The following is a 15,832-nucleotide window of genomic DNA, read 5'->3' as shown; positions in this document are numbered from 1 at the left end:
GGATCCCCCGGCGAGGGAAGGGGACCCCCCTCGACACAGCCGGGCTCTCCTTCTCCCTCTCCTCCGACCCCCACCCACTGACACAGGGAGAGGTCCCCGGCTGACTGACTGTAGGGGTCTCACCGCAATGCGGAGGTGGTTACCATGGCAACCCTCGCCCGGCAGGATGCTGCGGAGTGATGGAGTCGAGCAGGGACGGGTGGGAGGAGGGGGAGGAGGGAAAGGGGAAAATCTGCCGCGCTCGGTGGCTGCTGGGTCGCAGGGGGATGGTTCCCCTCACCGGGTCCTGCTCGGGGAGCGGGCGAGAGCCGAGGTGGCCCAAGACGTGGGTCACCGAGACAGCTGGGGTGCGAGACTCTCAGGGCCTTAGAGCCTCCTTCCCTTCGAGAGACCTGGAGGGCCAGCGCCCTTCGCATTGAACCGTCTTGGGGGCATTTGCAGAGGGTGCTGGAAGGAGAAGGAGGCTGGGATAGGTCTCAGGATCCTAGTAATAAAAATAATCATACTTGTTAAGCTCTTACTATGTGCCAAGTACTGAATTAAACATTGAGATAGATACAAGCTAATCAGATCCCATAAGGAGCTCACAATCTGACTTGAAGGGAGAACGGGTATTAATCAAATCCCCATTTTGGCGATAGGGGAACTGAGACACCGAAATGTTCAGCAACCTGCCCGGGGGTCACACAGCAGGTAATCGGAGGAGCCGGGATTAGACCCTCAGGCTTGGGCTCTTTCCACTAGGCCACGCTTTTTCCGGGGCTGGGGTTGGGATCCTCAGGTTGCGCCTCCTCTCCCAGGCCCAGAGATTGGGAGGGGGGTCCATCCCATTTGACCTCCGCCCTTCTGGGGTGACCGGTTTGTGTGTGCGGGCGTGCTCACGGGTACGGGGGCCCTCTTATGAACTGAGCAGGGAACGGGTCGATGAGGACCCCGCCCCTCCCTGTTATGCCCTGATTTCTGCCACTCTCCCTACCCGGCCTGTCCCCCCGCCCACACTCTCCTTGCTGAGTCAGACCCCCCACACCTGCTTCCAGTTCCAGCCCCGTTATGTAACTGTGCTGGGGGCTGCTGCTGGCCCACACGTCACATCACAACTCCTCACTATGTGCTTCCAGACTTCAAGCTCGCCCCCTCTTCCCCACCCCCAGAGCACCCACCCTCTCTTACCTAACCTTCCTCACCTCCCCCCACCAGACCCCAGATCGTGCTCTTCAGACCGGTCGGGTCAATCTACTCGCTCTCCCCCTGCACAAGACTCTTCCACCCAACAAGCCCCCCGTCCCATCCTCCCCACTTCCTACCCATCGCATCATCCGCCCTGCAGCCCTTCCTCGTTGGCTTGGATCAAAGCGAATCCACCCGTGCAGCTAATGTTCATCTCTGGAAACGGGGAAGAGTGGGCAGTGCGTTTCTGTCTGTCCCGTGTGTCTCCGTCATGTCCTCTGCCCCCGAGCCAGGGCTTTGTGTCCACTTGCCTGGCTGTGAATGTCTGTCCGCTCTGCCGGTCTCCACCAGCAGACTGACATCACACTGAAGGGACGGGGAGCCAGTCAGTCGATTGCATTTACTGAGCGTTTACTGTGTGCAGAGCACGGTACTAAGCGCTTGAGAAGAGTACAATACAACAGAGCTGATAAACATGTTCCTTGCCCACGACGAATTTACAGTCTAGAGGGGCAAACAGACATTAATATAAATACAGAAATTACGGATATGTACCTGGAAGGTTTCCGGTACTCTACCGGTCTTGGCTACGGGAGGGTCAAGCAAAGGTGGACCTATTCATTCCTGGCTCGGGCGGCGGCCGGGAAGTGGAAGGCAATCGAAACTCAGTGCGCTGGGCATCAGCGGCACGGCAGAGAGTCGAGGGCGGAGGCTCGGGTTTACTGCACGGAAGAAGGAAATGGTAAACCATTTCCATATTTTTACCAAGAAAACTCTATGAATACACTAGCAGAACGATTGCAGATGGAGGTGGGATATTCTGGGAGAGATGTGTCCACGGCGTTGCTATGGGACGGAGACGACTGGACAGCATAAGACAGGACGTAAGTGCTGTGGGGAAGGGATCCTGTATTGGCAGGAGAGAAGCCCCCAGACATCCTGCCCAGCAAGAGGAATATCACATTTTCCTTGCAAACCCCTGGGAAGAACTAGCCTCGCCACCACCCCCGCATGTAACCCCGGTTGTGCGACGAATCGATGATGGGCACGCAGCCGGTGGTTTTAATATCAACATCCGACCGTCACACTTTAAAGCTTCAGAATGATATGATGTGTCAGTTACAGCAAGTAACAGACGTCAGCCAGTACTCTCCCAAGCGCCTAGTACAGTGCTCTGCACAGAGTAAGTGATCAATAAATACAATTGATTGATTGACCCCCCTAAGCTGAAACCTAATCCTTTCCCCAACTGTAACCCTTCATGGACCTGATCTCGGCCACTCTCTCCACCTCTAATAACCCTTTCCCTAATTCCGTTCTTCAGAAAGTGATTTCGTCATCACCGGAACTTGCAGTCGCTTGGCCGTCTTCCGTGCCTTTTTAATGGCTTGGCTCAAGGTTGGCCAAGCCCTTGTCTGCACCTGCCCTAGATAGGAAGTTTCTGGTAGGCAGGTTTGGGGAATATCTAACTAGCTCCGAAAAATGCCAAGAGCAGAGAGGTACTGAATATAGTGGTGACGGTGGGAGCTGAGGAACGAGGAGTCCCAGGCTCCCAGTTGGCAGAGAGAGAGGGCCCTTGGAGCTAGGAGAACCAACGGTGTCTTAGGCCCGGGTGTCAGCCTCTGTTTACCCCCTTTAGATCCAGTCTGGATTTATTTTCCAGCTTGAGGAGAAGTGGGATCTGAAGGGGGCTTACAGAGGAGAGGATGGGGCTGAGACGGAGGGAGAGCTAGGAGAACGTGAGATCAAAGTGCAGGGTGAAGGAAGGGTGAGCGATTGGGGGGGGGGGGCTCATCCGGAGGAGGGTGGAGGGCAGCAGGGGAAGGGTGGAGGGGCTGTGGGAAGGGCTCAGACAGAGACTCTTTCTACCTCAAATCTCGACAGCAGCATGGCCTTGTGGCAAGAGCACGGGCTTGGGAGTCAGAGGATGTGGGTTCTAATCCCGGCTCTGCCCCTCGTCTGCTGTGTGACTTTGCGCGAGTCACAACTTCTCTGTGCCTCAGTGACCTCATCTGTAAAATGGGGATTAAGTACGTGAGCCCCGAGTGGGACAACCTGATTACCTAGTATCAACCCCAGCGCTTAGAACAGTGCTTGGCATGTAGTAAGCGCTTCACAAATACCATCATTATCATCTTCATCTCGGGGTTCCAGGTCCCTGGAGTTTAGCCTCCCCTCCTCACCTCCTGAGCCAGGGGGCCAGGGGAGCCCCCTCCTCACCTCGGGGAAGTTCTTCCTACGGACTAACCTCCCTCTGCCCCGCAGACGGGGGCTCCAAGAAGCCGCGGAGCAACATCCGAAGGAGCACGGAGACCGGCATCGCGGTGGAGATGCGGAATCGGGTCACTCGGCAGGGCAGCCGCGAGTCCACCGACGGCAGCACCAACAGTAACAGCTCCGACGGCACGTGAGTCCCCCCCCAAACCCCAATCCAGGATCCGGTTTCCCGGGGCAGCTCACTCGGTGCGGGTCCGGGGGATTCCCCCCCGCACCCGGAATGCCAGGAGGACAATTCAGCCCTCGACGGCAGGGGAGGGGGAAATGTCCTTCCCGGAGCTCCGGGGATGAACGACAGAGAGGTGGGGGGGGGGGGGTAGGGATGGACATTTAAACATCAGTGGTCCGAGGGCTTAATGCTCTCCCATCTTTTCTTCATCTATCTGACTGAAAAGCCGCCCCCCGATTCCTCCTCCGGGCTCCCCCTAAGGACAGCGGTCAGAGGTCATGGGTTCGAATCCAGGCTCCGCCACTTGTCAGCTGACTGTGGGCAAGTCAGTTTACTTCTCTGGGCCTCAGTTACCTCATCTGTAAAATGGGGATGAAGACTGTGAGCCTCACGTGGGACAACCCGATGACCCCGTATCTACCCCAGCGCTTAGAACAGTGCTCTGCACATAGTAAGCACCGAACAAATACCAACATTATTATTAAGGACCCCCGCGGGCCTCGGCCCCATGCAGGCCAGGCCTCACTCCGGCCTTCCCCTCCGGCCCAGAGGGACGGACCGAACCACCCCGTTGGGTGGATCGACGGCAAGACCGAGGCCCCGGACGAGGCCGGGGCTTGGGGGTGGCCGGTGAACGGGGAGTCCGGTCCCTCACCCCTTCTTCCCTTCCTCAGGTTCATCTTCCCTACGCCCCGGCTGGGGGCCGAGAGCCAGTTCAGCGATTTTCTGGATGGGCTGGGGCCGGCCCAGATCGTGGGGCGACAGACCCTGGCCACACCGCCCATGGGTGAGTCTCCCGGGGGACCGCGGACACTTGACCGTACCCCCGCCCGACCGCTGCCCTTCTCCCCAAGCCTGGGCATCACCAGCTACAGCCGGAGACGCAGCAAGGCCTAGTGGCAAGAGCACGGTTTTAGGAATCGGAGGACGTGGCTTCTAATCCCGGCTCCGCCACTCGTCTGCTGGGTGACCTTGGGCAAGACACTTAACTTCTCTTTGCCTCAGTTACCCCATCTGTAAAATGGGGATTAAGACTGTGAGCGCCACGTGGGCCGACCCGATTACCTTGTATCTACCCCAGCGCTCAGAACAGTGCGTGGCACATAGTAAGCGTTTAACAAATACCATTATTATTATTCCTATTGATTATTAAAGGCCTCCTCGCAGCAATACTTCATCCAACATCTCTCTCAGCCTAGACGGACAGGGGGTTCTCCTCTCCTGAAAGATCTCCAGGGGCGAGAGATTCACAATCTCCCAGCCTCTACAGTCGGGAAGTTCTTCTGGGCATCTAGCCTCCTTCCCTCTTGCTGCGGTTTAAGGCACACCTCTCTTTGCCCACGGGCCTCACCTGCTTCCGCAGACTAACCCCCAGGAGCGCGGTCCACAGCCCCTAAGACACCCTTCCCACCCGTTGGGTGACCGGGAATGGGGTGGGTCGGGGACATTCCCACCCTAAGGTTGGGTCAGGAGCAGGTCCTGCTTGCAGCGAGGCCAGTCGCGGGGTGCTGGAGGGGTGTGCAGCCGAATATTGGGTTGAGTTTTCGGCTGTGGCCGTTGTCCGTGCGGTCTGGTTGTCACCAGGCCCGGGTCACAAAGTGCGTCAGACAGTGCGGGCCCAACCTAGGCTTGGCCTTCCCTTCCCTTCCCTTCCCTTCCCTTCCCTTCCCTTCCCTTCCCTTCCCTTCCCTTCCCTTCCCTTCCCTTCCCCTTCCCCTTCCCCTTCCCCTTCCCCTTTCCCTTTCCCTCCCCTCCCTTCTCCTCCCCTCCCCTTCTCCCCTTCCCTTCCCTTCCCTCCCCTCCCTTTCCCTTCCCTTTCCCTTCCCTTCCCTCCCACAATTATCCCGGGAAAAACCAGGCTCGTCCTCAGGCTTGCCAAGAGTGCCCTCTGCAGTCGGAAGCTGAGCGAGACGGGAGATCTCCACGGGGCAAGAACAGGGGTGTTGGGTTTTTTGTCTTTTTTAAAATGGCATTTGTTAAGCGCTTACTATTTGCCAAGCTATGAGCCGGAGTAGATAGAAGCTAATCAGGTTGGACACATCCACGTCCCACATGGAGCTCACAGTCTTAATCCCCATGTTACAGATGAGGTAACAGGCACAGAGAAGTTAAGTGATTTCCTAAGGTCACACAGCCGACAAATAGCGAAGCTGGGGTTAGAACCCAGGTCCTTCTGACCCCCAGGCCCATGCTCTATCCACTAGGCCACTCTGCTTCACTGAGCGGGGCTGAATCGGATAGCACTGTGTCCTTCCCCCCGCCCCCAACGCACACCTCACTGGTTTGTGGACCAGTTTTATTTCTAGGACCTCTTGGTCCTGGGGGGTCTGCAGCTCTCATGATCATAATCGTAACATCATTAATAAAAATAATCATTGTTAAGCGCTTTCTATGTGCTCAGCACTCTCCTAAGAACCGGGGGGAAATACAAGATACTTAGGTGAGACAGAGCCCCTGTCCCGCATGAGGCTCACAGTCTAAGGAGAAAGGAGACTAGGTATTGAGTCCCCATTTAACAGATGAGAAAACTGAGGCCCAGAAAAGTTAAGTGGCTTATCCAAGGTCACATAGCAGACAAGAGGAAGAGCCAGGATTAGAACACAGCCCTCCGATTCCTCTAAACTCAGAACTCAAGGAGTGGTGTGGTCTAGTGGAAAGAGCTCAGGACTGGGAGTCGAGGACCTCGGTTCTCATTCCGGCTATTCCAGTTGCCTACTGGGTAACCCAGGGCAAGTCAGTTCACTTACCTGTGCTTCAGTTTTCTCATCTGTAAAATGGGGATTCAATCCCTATTCTCCCTTCTATTTAGACATGTGGGACGGGGACTGTTTCCGACCTGATTCGCTTGTAACTACCCCAGTGCTTGTAACGGTGTTTGACATATAGGAATGGGTTAGAAAATATAATAATGATGATAAAAATAATAATAATACAGCTGTGGGGACTGAGGTTAGGTGATAGGAGGCAATTCCTAGTTAAGAGGCCTGGGAGGGGCTCGAATGGGAGCTGAGCATCTCCCGGTCTGATTATCTTGGGTTGCAACGCCCCCCTCCCCAACTCACACCCACCCACACTCACCTCAAGAAGTAGGAGGAAGAGGAAGGGATTAACCTGGTAAAGTTCCTTTTCATCCCAGAATTCTCCATGGTGGTCCATGCCACCGGGTCTGTTTTCTAACATGGATCACAGAACCCCGACCGGGGCTGTACACTCCAAAGACTTGCAGGCTGACTGTGATGTGGGCTGGGCGGGGGCAAGAGCAGCGGGGGCTCTGCCCAAGAGGAATTGGTTGTCCAGTGGTCTCCCCTGACCCTGGCGCTTGACTTTGATTCTATAATCCAACCTTGCAAATGGTCATCTAGCCAACTCGCCCAAGGTATGAGCCCATTGAGGATTACAGATCTCACTCCTTTGATTCCCCAGATGCTTCTTGTAACAGGGGCTAACTGATCAAGAATGGGTGCAGGCTGGTAACTCTACCCTTATCTGCAAGCCTACCCTAGCTCCTAGCCCCGCAGGCTGGTCAGTAAACACTCATTCATTCATTCATTCATTCATTCATTCATTCATTCATTCATTAGTATTTATTGAGAGCTTACTATGTGCAGAGCACTGTACTAAGCGCTTGGAATGTACAAATCGGTAACAGATAGAGACAGTCCCTGCCCTTTGACGGGCTTACAGTTTAATCGGGGGAGACGGACAGACAAGAACAATGGCAATAAATAGAATATTTATATATATATATATATATATATATAATAAATAGAATAAATAGAACATCCATCTGCAGGGCAGTCCCTGGGAGGAACCTGGGACAGGAAAGGCAGTAGTGTTGACCAACTCCCTTCCTTCCTGGACCCTTCCCCAACCCAGTGGCCCCGACCCCCCCATCTTAGGGTGGCAAGAGGAGTAGGGATCAGGTAGGCCACAGGGACCCAGGTGTTAGACCATCCTGGCCCACAGGGAGAGGGTTCGATTTGCCCTTCTCTAGGGAGGCCCTGACCAATGGACTGGAAATGGTGGGGCTCCTCTCAGGAGTGGGAGAAGGGAGTGGGGAGAGGCTGGTGAGAAGGGAACTGCAGACTAGCTATGATGCCCTCTGACCTACAGGGGATGTCCACATTGGCATGATGGACCGGAACGGACAGCTGGAGGTAGAGGTGATCCAGGCCCGAGGGCTCACACCCAAGTTAGGATCCAAGTCCATCCCCGGTGAGTGGGGGTTTGTGAGGGTCTCGGGCTGTGATGATCGGGCGGGGAGAGAGGGCTGGCGCTGGGAAGGGAGAGGCCACCCAGATTTCTGGCCCTGTGGGGAGATCCGCTTCCAGTGTGGCCCAGAATCTCCCCATCTTCTTAGCCCACAGATTTCCTTCTAATGAACTTTAGAAGGTCACGAGAGGTCCAGATCCAACAGCCTCAGAACTGGCCGACGGTTCTCGATCTCCTCTCTGCAAGCCCATGGGCTGGCTAGCAGGGACCCCAGTTTCCTCTGCAGCCGAGTAGCCTGCGTCAGATTATGCTCCTAACTTTCCTTCTCCCCCATCCTGGCTTCCGCCGGTCCTGCCCCCCCGTACTTTCTCCTTCCCCTCATCCTCTGGGATTTTTCCCCCTGCCCACAGCCACCTACATCAAGGCTTACCTGTTGGAAAACGGGGTCTGCTTAGCCAAGAAGAAGACCAAGGTGATCAAGAAGACATGTGACCCACTGTACCAACAGGCGCTGCTGTTTGAGGAGGGGCCCCAGGGCAAAGTTCTGCAGGTGAGTAGCCCTGGCTTCCAGGAAAGATGGGATAACGTGGCCTACTCTTAAGGGGAAGATGGGACCTGGCCAACTCTCATAGGGAAGGTGGGATGTGGCCATCTCTTAAAGGGAACGTGGCTGACTCTTAAGGGGAAGGTGGGACGGGCCCAACTCCTCCGAGGTTGGTGAGGGGGCGTGGATCTTTGAGATGAAATTTTGGATTCCTGGCTGACCCCTGACCCCCAACAAGCCGTTTCTTTGAGTTCTTAGGACTGTTTGTAAGTACTCACTATGTGCCAAGCACCGTGCTAAGTACTGGGGCGGAAATGAGATAATCTGCAGGAGTCCCGGATGTTAGGGAGGATGGGCAGAGTGTCGTAGCGGAAGGAACATGGGGTTGGGCACCAGAATGCAGGCCTCTAATCCTAAATCTGTCACTGCCCTGCTGCGTGACCTCATACAAGTCCCTTAATCTACCTGGGCCTTAATTTCCTCATCTGTAAAATGGAGGGAATAACGCCTGCCTCTCCCGCTATTTCACAGGGATGTTGTGAATTTGGAAAAATTAAAAGCACCATACAAGGAGCAAGGTATTATTATTCCCAATGCAGTCAACCCTTTGCTGACCAATTATTCCCTCCACCTCCCCAATAGTTGATTGTCTGGGGCGATTATGGCCGTATGGACCACAAGTGCTTCATGGGAATGGCCCAGATCGTCCTGGAAGAGCTGGATTTGAGCAACATGGTGACGGGCTGGTACAAACTCTTCCCCACCTCCTCCCTGGCAGACTCCGCCATCGGCCCTCTCACGCGCCGGCTGTCTCAGTCCTCTCTCGAGAGCTCCACGAGTCCTTCCTGCCCTTAAAGATCCCGGAAAGGAGAAGCTGGGCGGGGGGTGGGGAGGGGAGGGACGGCCGAACCAGATCCCCTCTCCCCATCCGTCCCTTCCCCACCCCCGAACGCTCAGTCACGGGTGCATAACGTCACAAGATCTTTTCTGGAACAGCCGGACACCCCCAGCCCAAGTCCCTACTGGCCCAGAAGGCAAGAAGACTCCTCTGTGTGCTGTATGTGTGCGCAGGGTATGTGTGCGTGTGCTGTGTGCGAGTGTGTGAATGGCGCGTATGTATGTGTGTGAGGGATGACCCACTGTCCTTTCCATGCAAAACCAAGTCTAATTCCCACGACTGTTACCGCGCCTCATCCTGCCATGTGGGAAAGAAACCAAAATTGGAATTTCACCAGGGGACAAGGACTCCCGATTCCCGGGAATACCGCAGGCCGGTTCTGGCTGACTCCATCGCAAGTAGCATGTGCCTGTTTGTTTCGTCTTTCACGGCCTTTCTGTTGGTTTTGTTCCTTCCAGGAAAGCGTGGAACAAGACTCTCTGATTCTACTGGGCACTAATTAATGATTTTTTTTTTTAATTTCTAAGGAATGTAGCATCCAACGTAGCCTGCCTCGCGCTCTTTGAACTCTTGCTGCACTCTCTGTCCAGAGGCTTGCCCCTGGCTGGCTGGGCCATCCGACCCCCCCAACCGCTTGGAGCCCAGTAGGGCTTCCTGGTCCCTATTTTGCAGCATCGGCGACTAATTTTGTTGACTGCATCAGTAGCATGGAGCCTTTGCACCAAGCAGCCCCTCTGAAGCCGGAGGCAGGGGCCACTCCCCTGGACTGTCCAAGGGCATTCCCTAGCCCCGTCCAAGGGCATTCCCTAGCCCCTACATCCCTTCTCCAGTCCTCACCAGGTCCCCCTCCCCTTTGAACTCAGAATCTAAAGGCCGGGACCCCTGAAACAAGAGATTAAGGTGCTAAACTCCAGGGAAGGCAATCTCCCTATTCCCCCTCCCCCCCACCCCCATTCAGGAATTCCTGTTCCCCAGTCTTTTCCCAAGTCCCTGTGGCCTGCGTGATCAGGGAAACCAAGACCTTTTTTTCTTCCCTCTCCGTCCGGCCAGCTCGCGGCCGGGGAAGTCTCTGTAGCAGTCGCTACGGAGCGACCACGGGCCGGAAGGTAATTCCTGACTGTTTCTGTTGCATTCGCTTTTGTTAGGAAATCTGCCGGCTTCATGACTCCAAAGGAGACCCGGAATCCTGTAGCAAACCTGATTTCAGGATATGTGACTGGAGGGGCCTAGGGTAGTGGGGGCCAGCAGGGGAGAGACCCCTTAGAAATCAATTCCTTCTGTTTGGCCCACTTAGTCGAGTCAGGCTGGGAGAGCCCCAGACTAGGGCATGGATGGGATGAGGCACAGGAAAGGAAGCTGGCACAAGGACTGGGGGTGGGATCTTGGGTCTCCAAACCCTACTGGTTTAGTTTAAGCTTTCTTCTTTTTAAAAGAGAATGAGAGCTCAGGGGAGGTTGCGCTGCTCCTCACTGATCCCTGGAGGGAAGGAGCCTGAGAAGCTGGGAAGGTTGGTTGGAAAGAGGGAACCAGAGGCCAGGAAGGGAGATGGGTGGCCAGAAAGGCCTCAATCCAGGGGTGTGTGGCAGCAGGTCCCCAATGGAGTTCCCCTCTTTAGGGCTCCGGGATCCATGCTGCAAGGAAAACCTAATCCGGGTGTTTAGGGTCTAGCAAATCCCTGGCTCTGGGATTTCTACTTTCCTCAACACACCCATGACCAAAGAGCTCAGGGCCTCTGGGCAGTGGGGTCTCCCTGCCAGGATGGGATCTGACCCTTCTGGGGTCACTCACTGTCCAGAGCAATACAGGCTGCTCCGCTCCCCTGACCCCCGTAAACAGGGTCGACCAGAAAGCCCAAATTCAGCCTGTCCCACGAGGGTGGGGAAGGGGGTGTTTGACAGCGTTCATCAGGGGGTACCACCTGATACTTGAAAATGGTTCCCGAGTGCCCTGGGCTGGGTTTTGGAAACCCGCCCTGTTCCTTCCCTCTTAAAAGCGCCTTGAAGGGGGCGGGGGGTGAAGCCGCGGGAAGAGGCAGCAGGGCTCCAGTCCAGCCCACATGCCCCAATGTGAAGCCTCCAATGATGACGGGAGATGGGGCGAGGCCCTGGAGCAGGTGGACTTCTCCGGTTAACTTGCCCCAGTCTTCCCCTCCTCGTCACATATCAGCCCCAAGCTGGTTCTCGGTCTCCCCCAGCCACCTGGCTGGACCTCCCTCCCCGGCCCCGTCCCACGGCCCCTGTAGGCTGGACATCTCATCCAGGGGCCCCGAGGCCTCTGCCTCACTTGGCTCACTGGCCACCCGTGTGGGTGAGGCCCATGAAAGCAACCCTGCGAGGGGTGGAAACACCCCGCCCCAGGGAGAGAAGGCCGCGGGGCTGAGTCTGCTTAGATAACACATTGGCCAAGGTTCAAAGGGACTAGCGGAGGCCCAGGTCTTATGACCGGAGACTGACCGCTTTAGGCCGTTGGCCTTTCAAAGCCCAGACTGGGGATGGACCCGATTCCACCCCCATAGGGTAGGAAATGGGAAAGCAGGTTTTACTTTACAGCCAGTTCTTGAATATCCAAACAAGTGCAGAGAGACACGGATTATCCACAACAACACATGGTAAGGAACTCGCTTTGAACGTGGCTGGGGGAAGTCACTCCAGGACCCAGGGCACGGAGGGAAGGGGGAATATGGCCTTGGGTCAGGGCAGGCTCCCATCTGGGGAGACTTTAGTCATCCACCATGGATAAACCAGGAAGGGGATAAATAACGGGTGGATAATCACACTGACTGCAACTCAAAAACCACTTTTAATCCTTTGCACAATGTGATTTTATGTGTGTATTTTGGTGTGTTTCACCCCAAGTGAGTGAGAGGTGTGTGTGTGTGTGTGTGTGTGTATGTGGTATATATACTGTACATAACATAGGTGTTTGTAGGGCACTGTTAAGTACCTTTGTATCGTCAGTGTGGGTGATGGAACATTTTGTAGCCAGGAACAATCAGAGAGGTCTTCTTTATGCCAATACGGGCTATAGAAGCTGCACTGGACTTTCTGTTTGACTTCAAATCTGCCTTCTGATTCATTTCCCCGACCCCTACTCCACTTCTGTTGACTCAGAAATAGGACAGTTGTCACACCTGCCATTTCATTCCCTACCAGAGACCTTGTGGCCTCCCCCATTGACTTGAGGGGTTCTCTTGCTCCCCACTCCTGGATTTGGCCGGCTCCCCTGCCCGATGGCCCGGGGCGGGCCTCCAGGATGGGGTCGGTCTATTGGCGGGACTGGAGCCAAGCCGGGACGTGCCGGAGCCGGCTTTCTTTTCCAGCCGGCGGGGGCCAGCGTTTGGGACCCGGAGACGGGACCCAGGCAGCCAGGGCTGGGCCGGTGGATGGGGTGATTCCAAGTGGCCTTTGACAGAGTTTGTTATTCAAGGGGACCTGGGTTCTCCCTTCTTCCCGGAAGGACACCCGAGGAATATCAATCACAGCTGGTTTCCATCTGGGCTGGAGGAGGCTGGGGGAGAGGGGCCTCTAGCTAGAGTCTCCCACCCACTCGTCTCTGGGTGGGCTGCTGGAAAGGTATCCAGCGTCGGAAGAGGTAAAGTGTGTGTGTGGGGGGGGGTGGGTGGGCGGGTGTTGGGGCTGTGTTGCTCCTGGGGTGCCGAGGCAAGAGAGGTGGAGATGAATTTGGTTTGGGGGCTTTGGAAGTTGCGGTGGGGCAGGTGGGTCCTCCCCATTATGAGCCCGGGACAAGTCTGGCCCCTGGGTCAAGGCAACAGGGGAGCAGCTCACCCTTGGGGGCTCAGGCCCTTCCTCCCTCTCTCCTCCCCCCGCGTCAGGAGGAATTCTCCTGGGGCCATGTCCGGACAATCTGGGAAGACATGGCCAGCCGAGCTTGCCCAGCCTCCACCGACTGACCGCTAAACAAGGAGCCCGGGGACAGGACCGGGCAGGCCCTCACCGGGGGCTTCCTTGCCAGAGGCAGGGGGCTGGACCACATGACCCCTCGAGGCCCCTTTCATCTCTGTGACGTCCGATGCCCGTCTTTCATGGCTGGTTGGTGGAAGAGCAGAGCTGCACACCTCCCCCTTCCCTGTGGATTCTTCCTGACTTTTTTCCCGAGAAATGACATGTAGCACAACCTCATCCGAAAGCCTCACTGGGAGAGAAGCACCCCCTACCCCGAACGCTGCTCCCGCCACCCTGACCGTCACCCACATCGTGAATGGTGGTCGTTCTCCCCGCCGGGGCTCCCGGCACCCCGATACCTCACACTTTTCTAAGCAAAGAGAGGGCCCTCCCCTCCCTCGGGCGGATCTCGGTTCTGTCTGATGCTGTTTTCCGTTCTCCCGTGAGTGTCTGATCTTGTAGCAGGCTGGGGGCGCCTGCCTGCACATCTGCCCAGATGTGGACTCTTCGAGAATCTGGCTGCTGCTGCTGCTGCTGCTGCTGTGACTTTGGATCCTGTTTAGCCCAGGGTGAGAGCGGCTTAGGAGCCCTGGGAGAGAGAGAGCGCGAGCGAGAGAGAGGGAGAGAGACACCAAAGCAAAGCTGATTTGGGCTTCTCCTAGGTGACTGTTGCAGGGGGCCTGTGGAGGAGGGCGGTGCCAGGATGCCATCTCACCTGCCTCCTGCTGCCCCTTCCGCGATCGGCTTCCGCGTTCACCTGGCACACAGAAGATCTCATTTCAAATGCTGCTGCCTGCATCAGCGACTTCCTTAGTTCAGGACCAGGGTGGGTATTCTGGTGTCTGGCTCCTCGTTGCTGACTCTTCCCCTCTTCTTTACGTTTGCATTTCGTGCAGGTGAAGAGAGAATGAATGAAGCAAAAAAAAAATCGTATTTATATATATTTATATATATACATATACATATATAAATATAAATAAATCTACTGTAAAGGGCAAAGGAAACTGTTTGGGGGAACACGTTTGGGTTACGATTTTGTCCCCTCGTTTCCCCTCTCCGCCCCTACGGGGGAAGAGGGGTCTTTAAAGGGGACTGGATATAAACTGGAAATCCCAGGATTTGCTGGATGAAGGGGTCCCCCAAGGAAGGGTGAATTAGGATCTCAAAGAAATGTCTGCGATGCCAAAGAGTTTTTCTCTGGCAAAAGGCTGCTTCGGCCGAACCGTCCAAAATGCCTCTCGAACGTGAGCACTTTGATGTTGGTGGCCTTGTTTCCTTAAAGGGCTCAATCTTTTCATGTAGTGAAGGTAAAAAAAGCCACGCCCATCACACCCCCCTCCTCTCAATACCGATCCCTCCTTGTCCCCACCCCCCATCTAAATGCCAACCCTGTGGCCTATGGTCGCTGTTCCGTCAGTGACACCCCAGAGAAGAATCTGGGAGAGAATCTGGGAGTTCAGAATTGCTGGATTTATTAAAATCACATCTCCTCCAAGAGGCCTTCCCTGACTAAGCTCTCATTTCCCCTATTCCTTCATCCTTCTGCGTCACACTTGCACTTGAATTTGAACCCTTTCTTCGCCCCACCCCTAGCCCCACAGCATTTATGTCCACATCCATAATTTTTTTTGATGTCTGTCTCCCCCACTAGACTGTAAGCTTATTGTGGGTAGGGAACATGTCTACCAACTCCATTACACTCTCCCAAATGCTTAGTACAGTGCTCTGCACACAGTAAGCCCTCAATCATTGACTGATTGAAGAATCTTTCCCCCAGGACTTTAAATCTGTGGTAAAGTGGTCCCGGGGGCTACACAAGGATTTGGGTTTCCAATAAACCATCACCACTGTTTAGAAGTATTTGTACTAGAAAATGCTACCAAGATTTCTTTTTTTGGGGGGGAGGGGGAAGATCTTGGCTTTTGTGAGGGGTTCCAGGCCATTTTCCTGAAGGATTGGAAAGGCAGATTTTCACAAGAGATTGGAAAAAATCCAACTGTGGAGCGGCACTACAAAACAGAGCGAGAAGTGGAATGGAATTTGGTGTTTTGGGCTCCAGATTCGCACAGGGCCTCTTAGCTCACTAGCAATCTAGCCATCTGAACATCCTCTCCCATCCATCAAATGATGGAATTTATTGAGTACTCACTCTATTCAGAACTCTGTACTAAGTGCTTGGGAGAGTGTGATAGAGTTAGTCAACACGATCCCTGCTCTCGAGGAGTTTACAGTCCCCTTTTTCTTCAGTTTAGAATTGTGTTCATACACCAGCACTGAGGCAGGTGTTGCATCCATTGAGAATATCAAAAAGTTAAGCTGAATCCCACAGTACTGAACCAATGTTTTACTAGTGTTTTACCCTGCCTCCAAAATGCCAGGAAAAATAAGTCACCCAACAAAAATAATCACAGTATGATGATGTTTGATAGGCTCTTAATGATGGGCTAAACAGTGAGGTCGATATTGGCTTGTCAGACAGGACTCATTCACATCTAATTTCTCAAGGTGCTAGCCTTTTCTCACCCTTCAGTTCCGTGAGGGCTGACCTGGTGAAAATCTCCAATAGTCCATTTAAAATTCAAAAGTTTGATGCCCATTTTATTCCTCCACCCCCTCCCAAATGCACCATCCTCAAAAAAGTATCAGTGTAAAATAAAATGTCC

At 54.7% G+C, this 15,832-nt stretch overlaps 1 protein-coding gene across 2 annotated transcripts in view; it reads left to right on the top strand.

The window, feature by feature from the left end:
- RIMS3 (regulating synaptic membrane exocytosis 3) overlaps window positions 1-14,714 on the top strand; it is a 45,184-nt gene extending 30,470 nt beyond the window's left edge. For both annotated transcript variants that reach the window (XM_029080920.2, XM_029080921.2), the window contains exons 3-7: window positions 3,433-3,574; window positions 4,288-4,400; window positions 7,727-7,828; window positions 8,236-8,375; window positions 9,012-14,714. In XM_029080920.2, coding sequence (XP_028936753.1) covers window positions 3,433-3,574; window positions 4,288-4,400; window positions 7,727-7,828; window positions 8,236-8,375; window positions 9,012-9,224 — 710 coding nt within the window. In that variant the 3' untranslated portion in view covers window positions 9,225-14,714. The remainder of the gene's footprint in view (window positions 1-3,432; window positions 3,575-4,287; window positions 4,401-7,726; window positions 7,829-8,235; window positions 8,376-9,011) is intronic.
- The last annotated feature ends 1,118 nt before the right edge of the window (window positions 14,715-15,832 follow it).

The sequence above is a fragment of the Ornithorhynchus anatinus genome, chromosome 16 (genome assembly GCF_004115215.2).
Source record: "Ornithorhynchus anatinus isolate Pmale09 chromosome 16, mOrnAna1.pri.v4, whole genome shotgun sequence".
Lineage (NCBI taxonomy): Eukaryota > Metazoa > Chordata > Mammalia > Monotremata > Ornithorhynchidae > Ornithorhynchus > Ornithorhynchus anatinus.
This window is presented reverse-complemented; position numbering and strand designations above follow the sequence as displayed.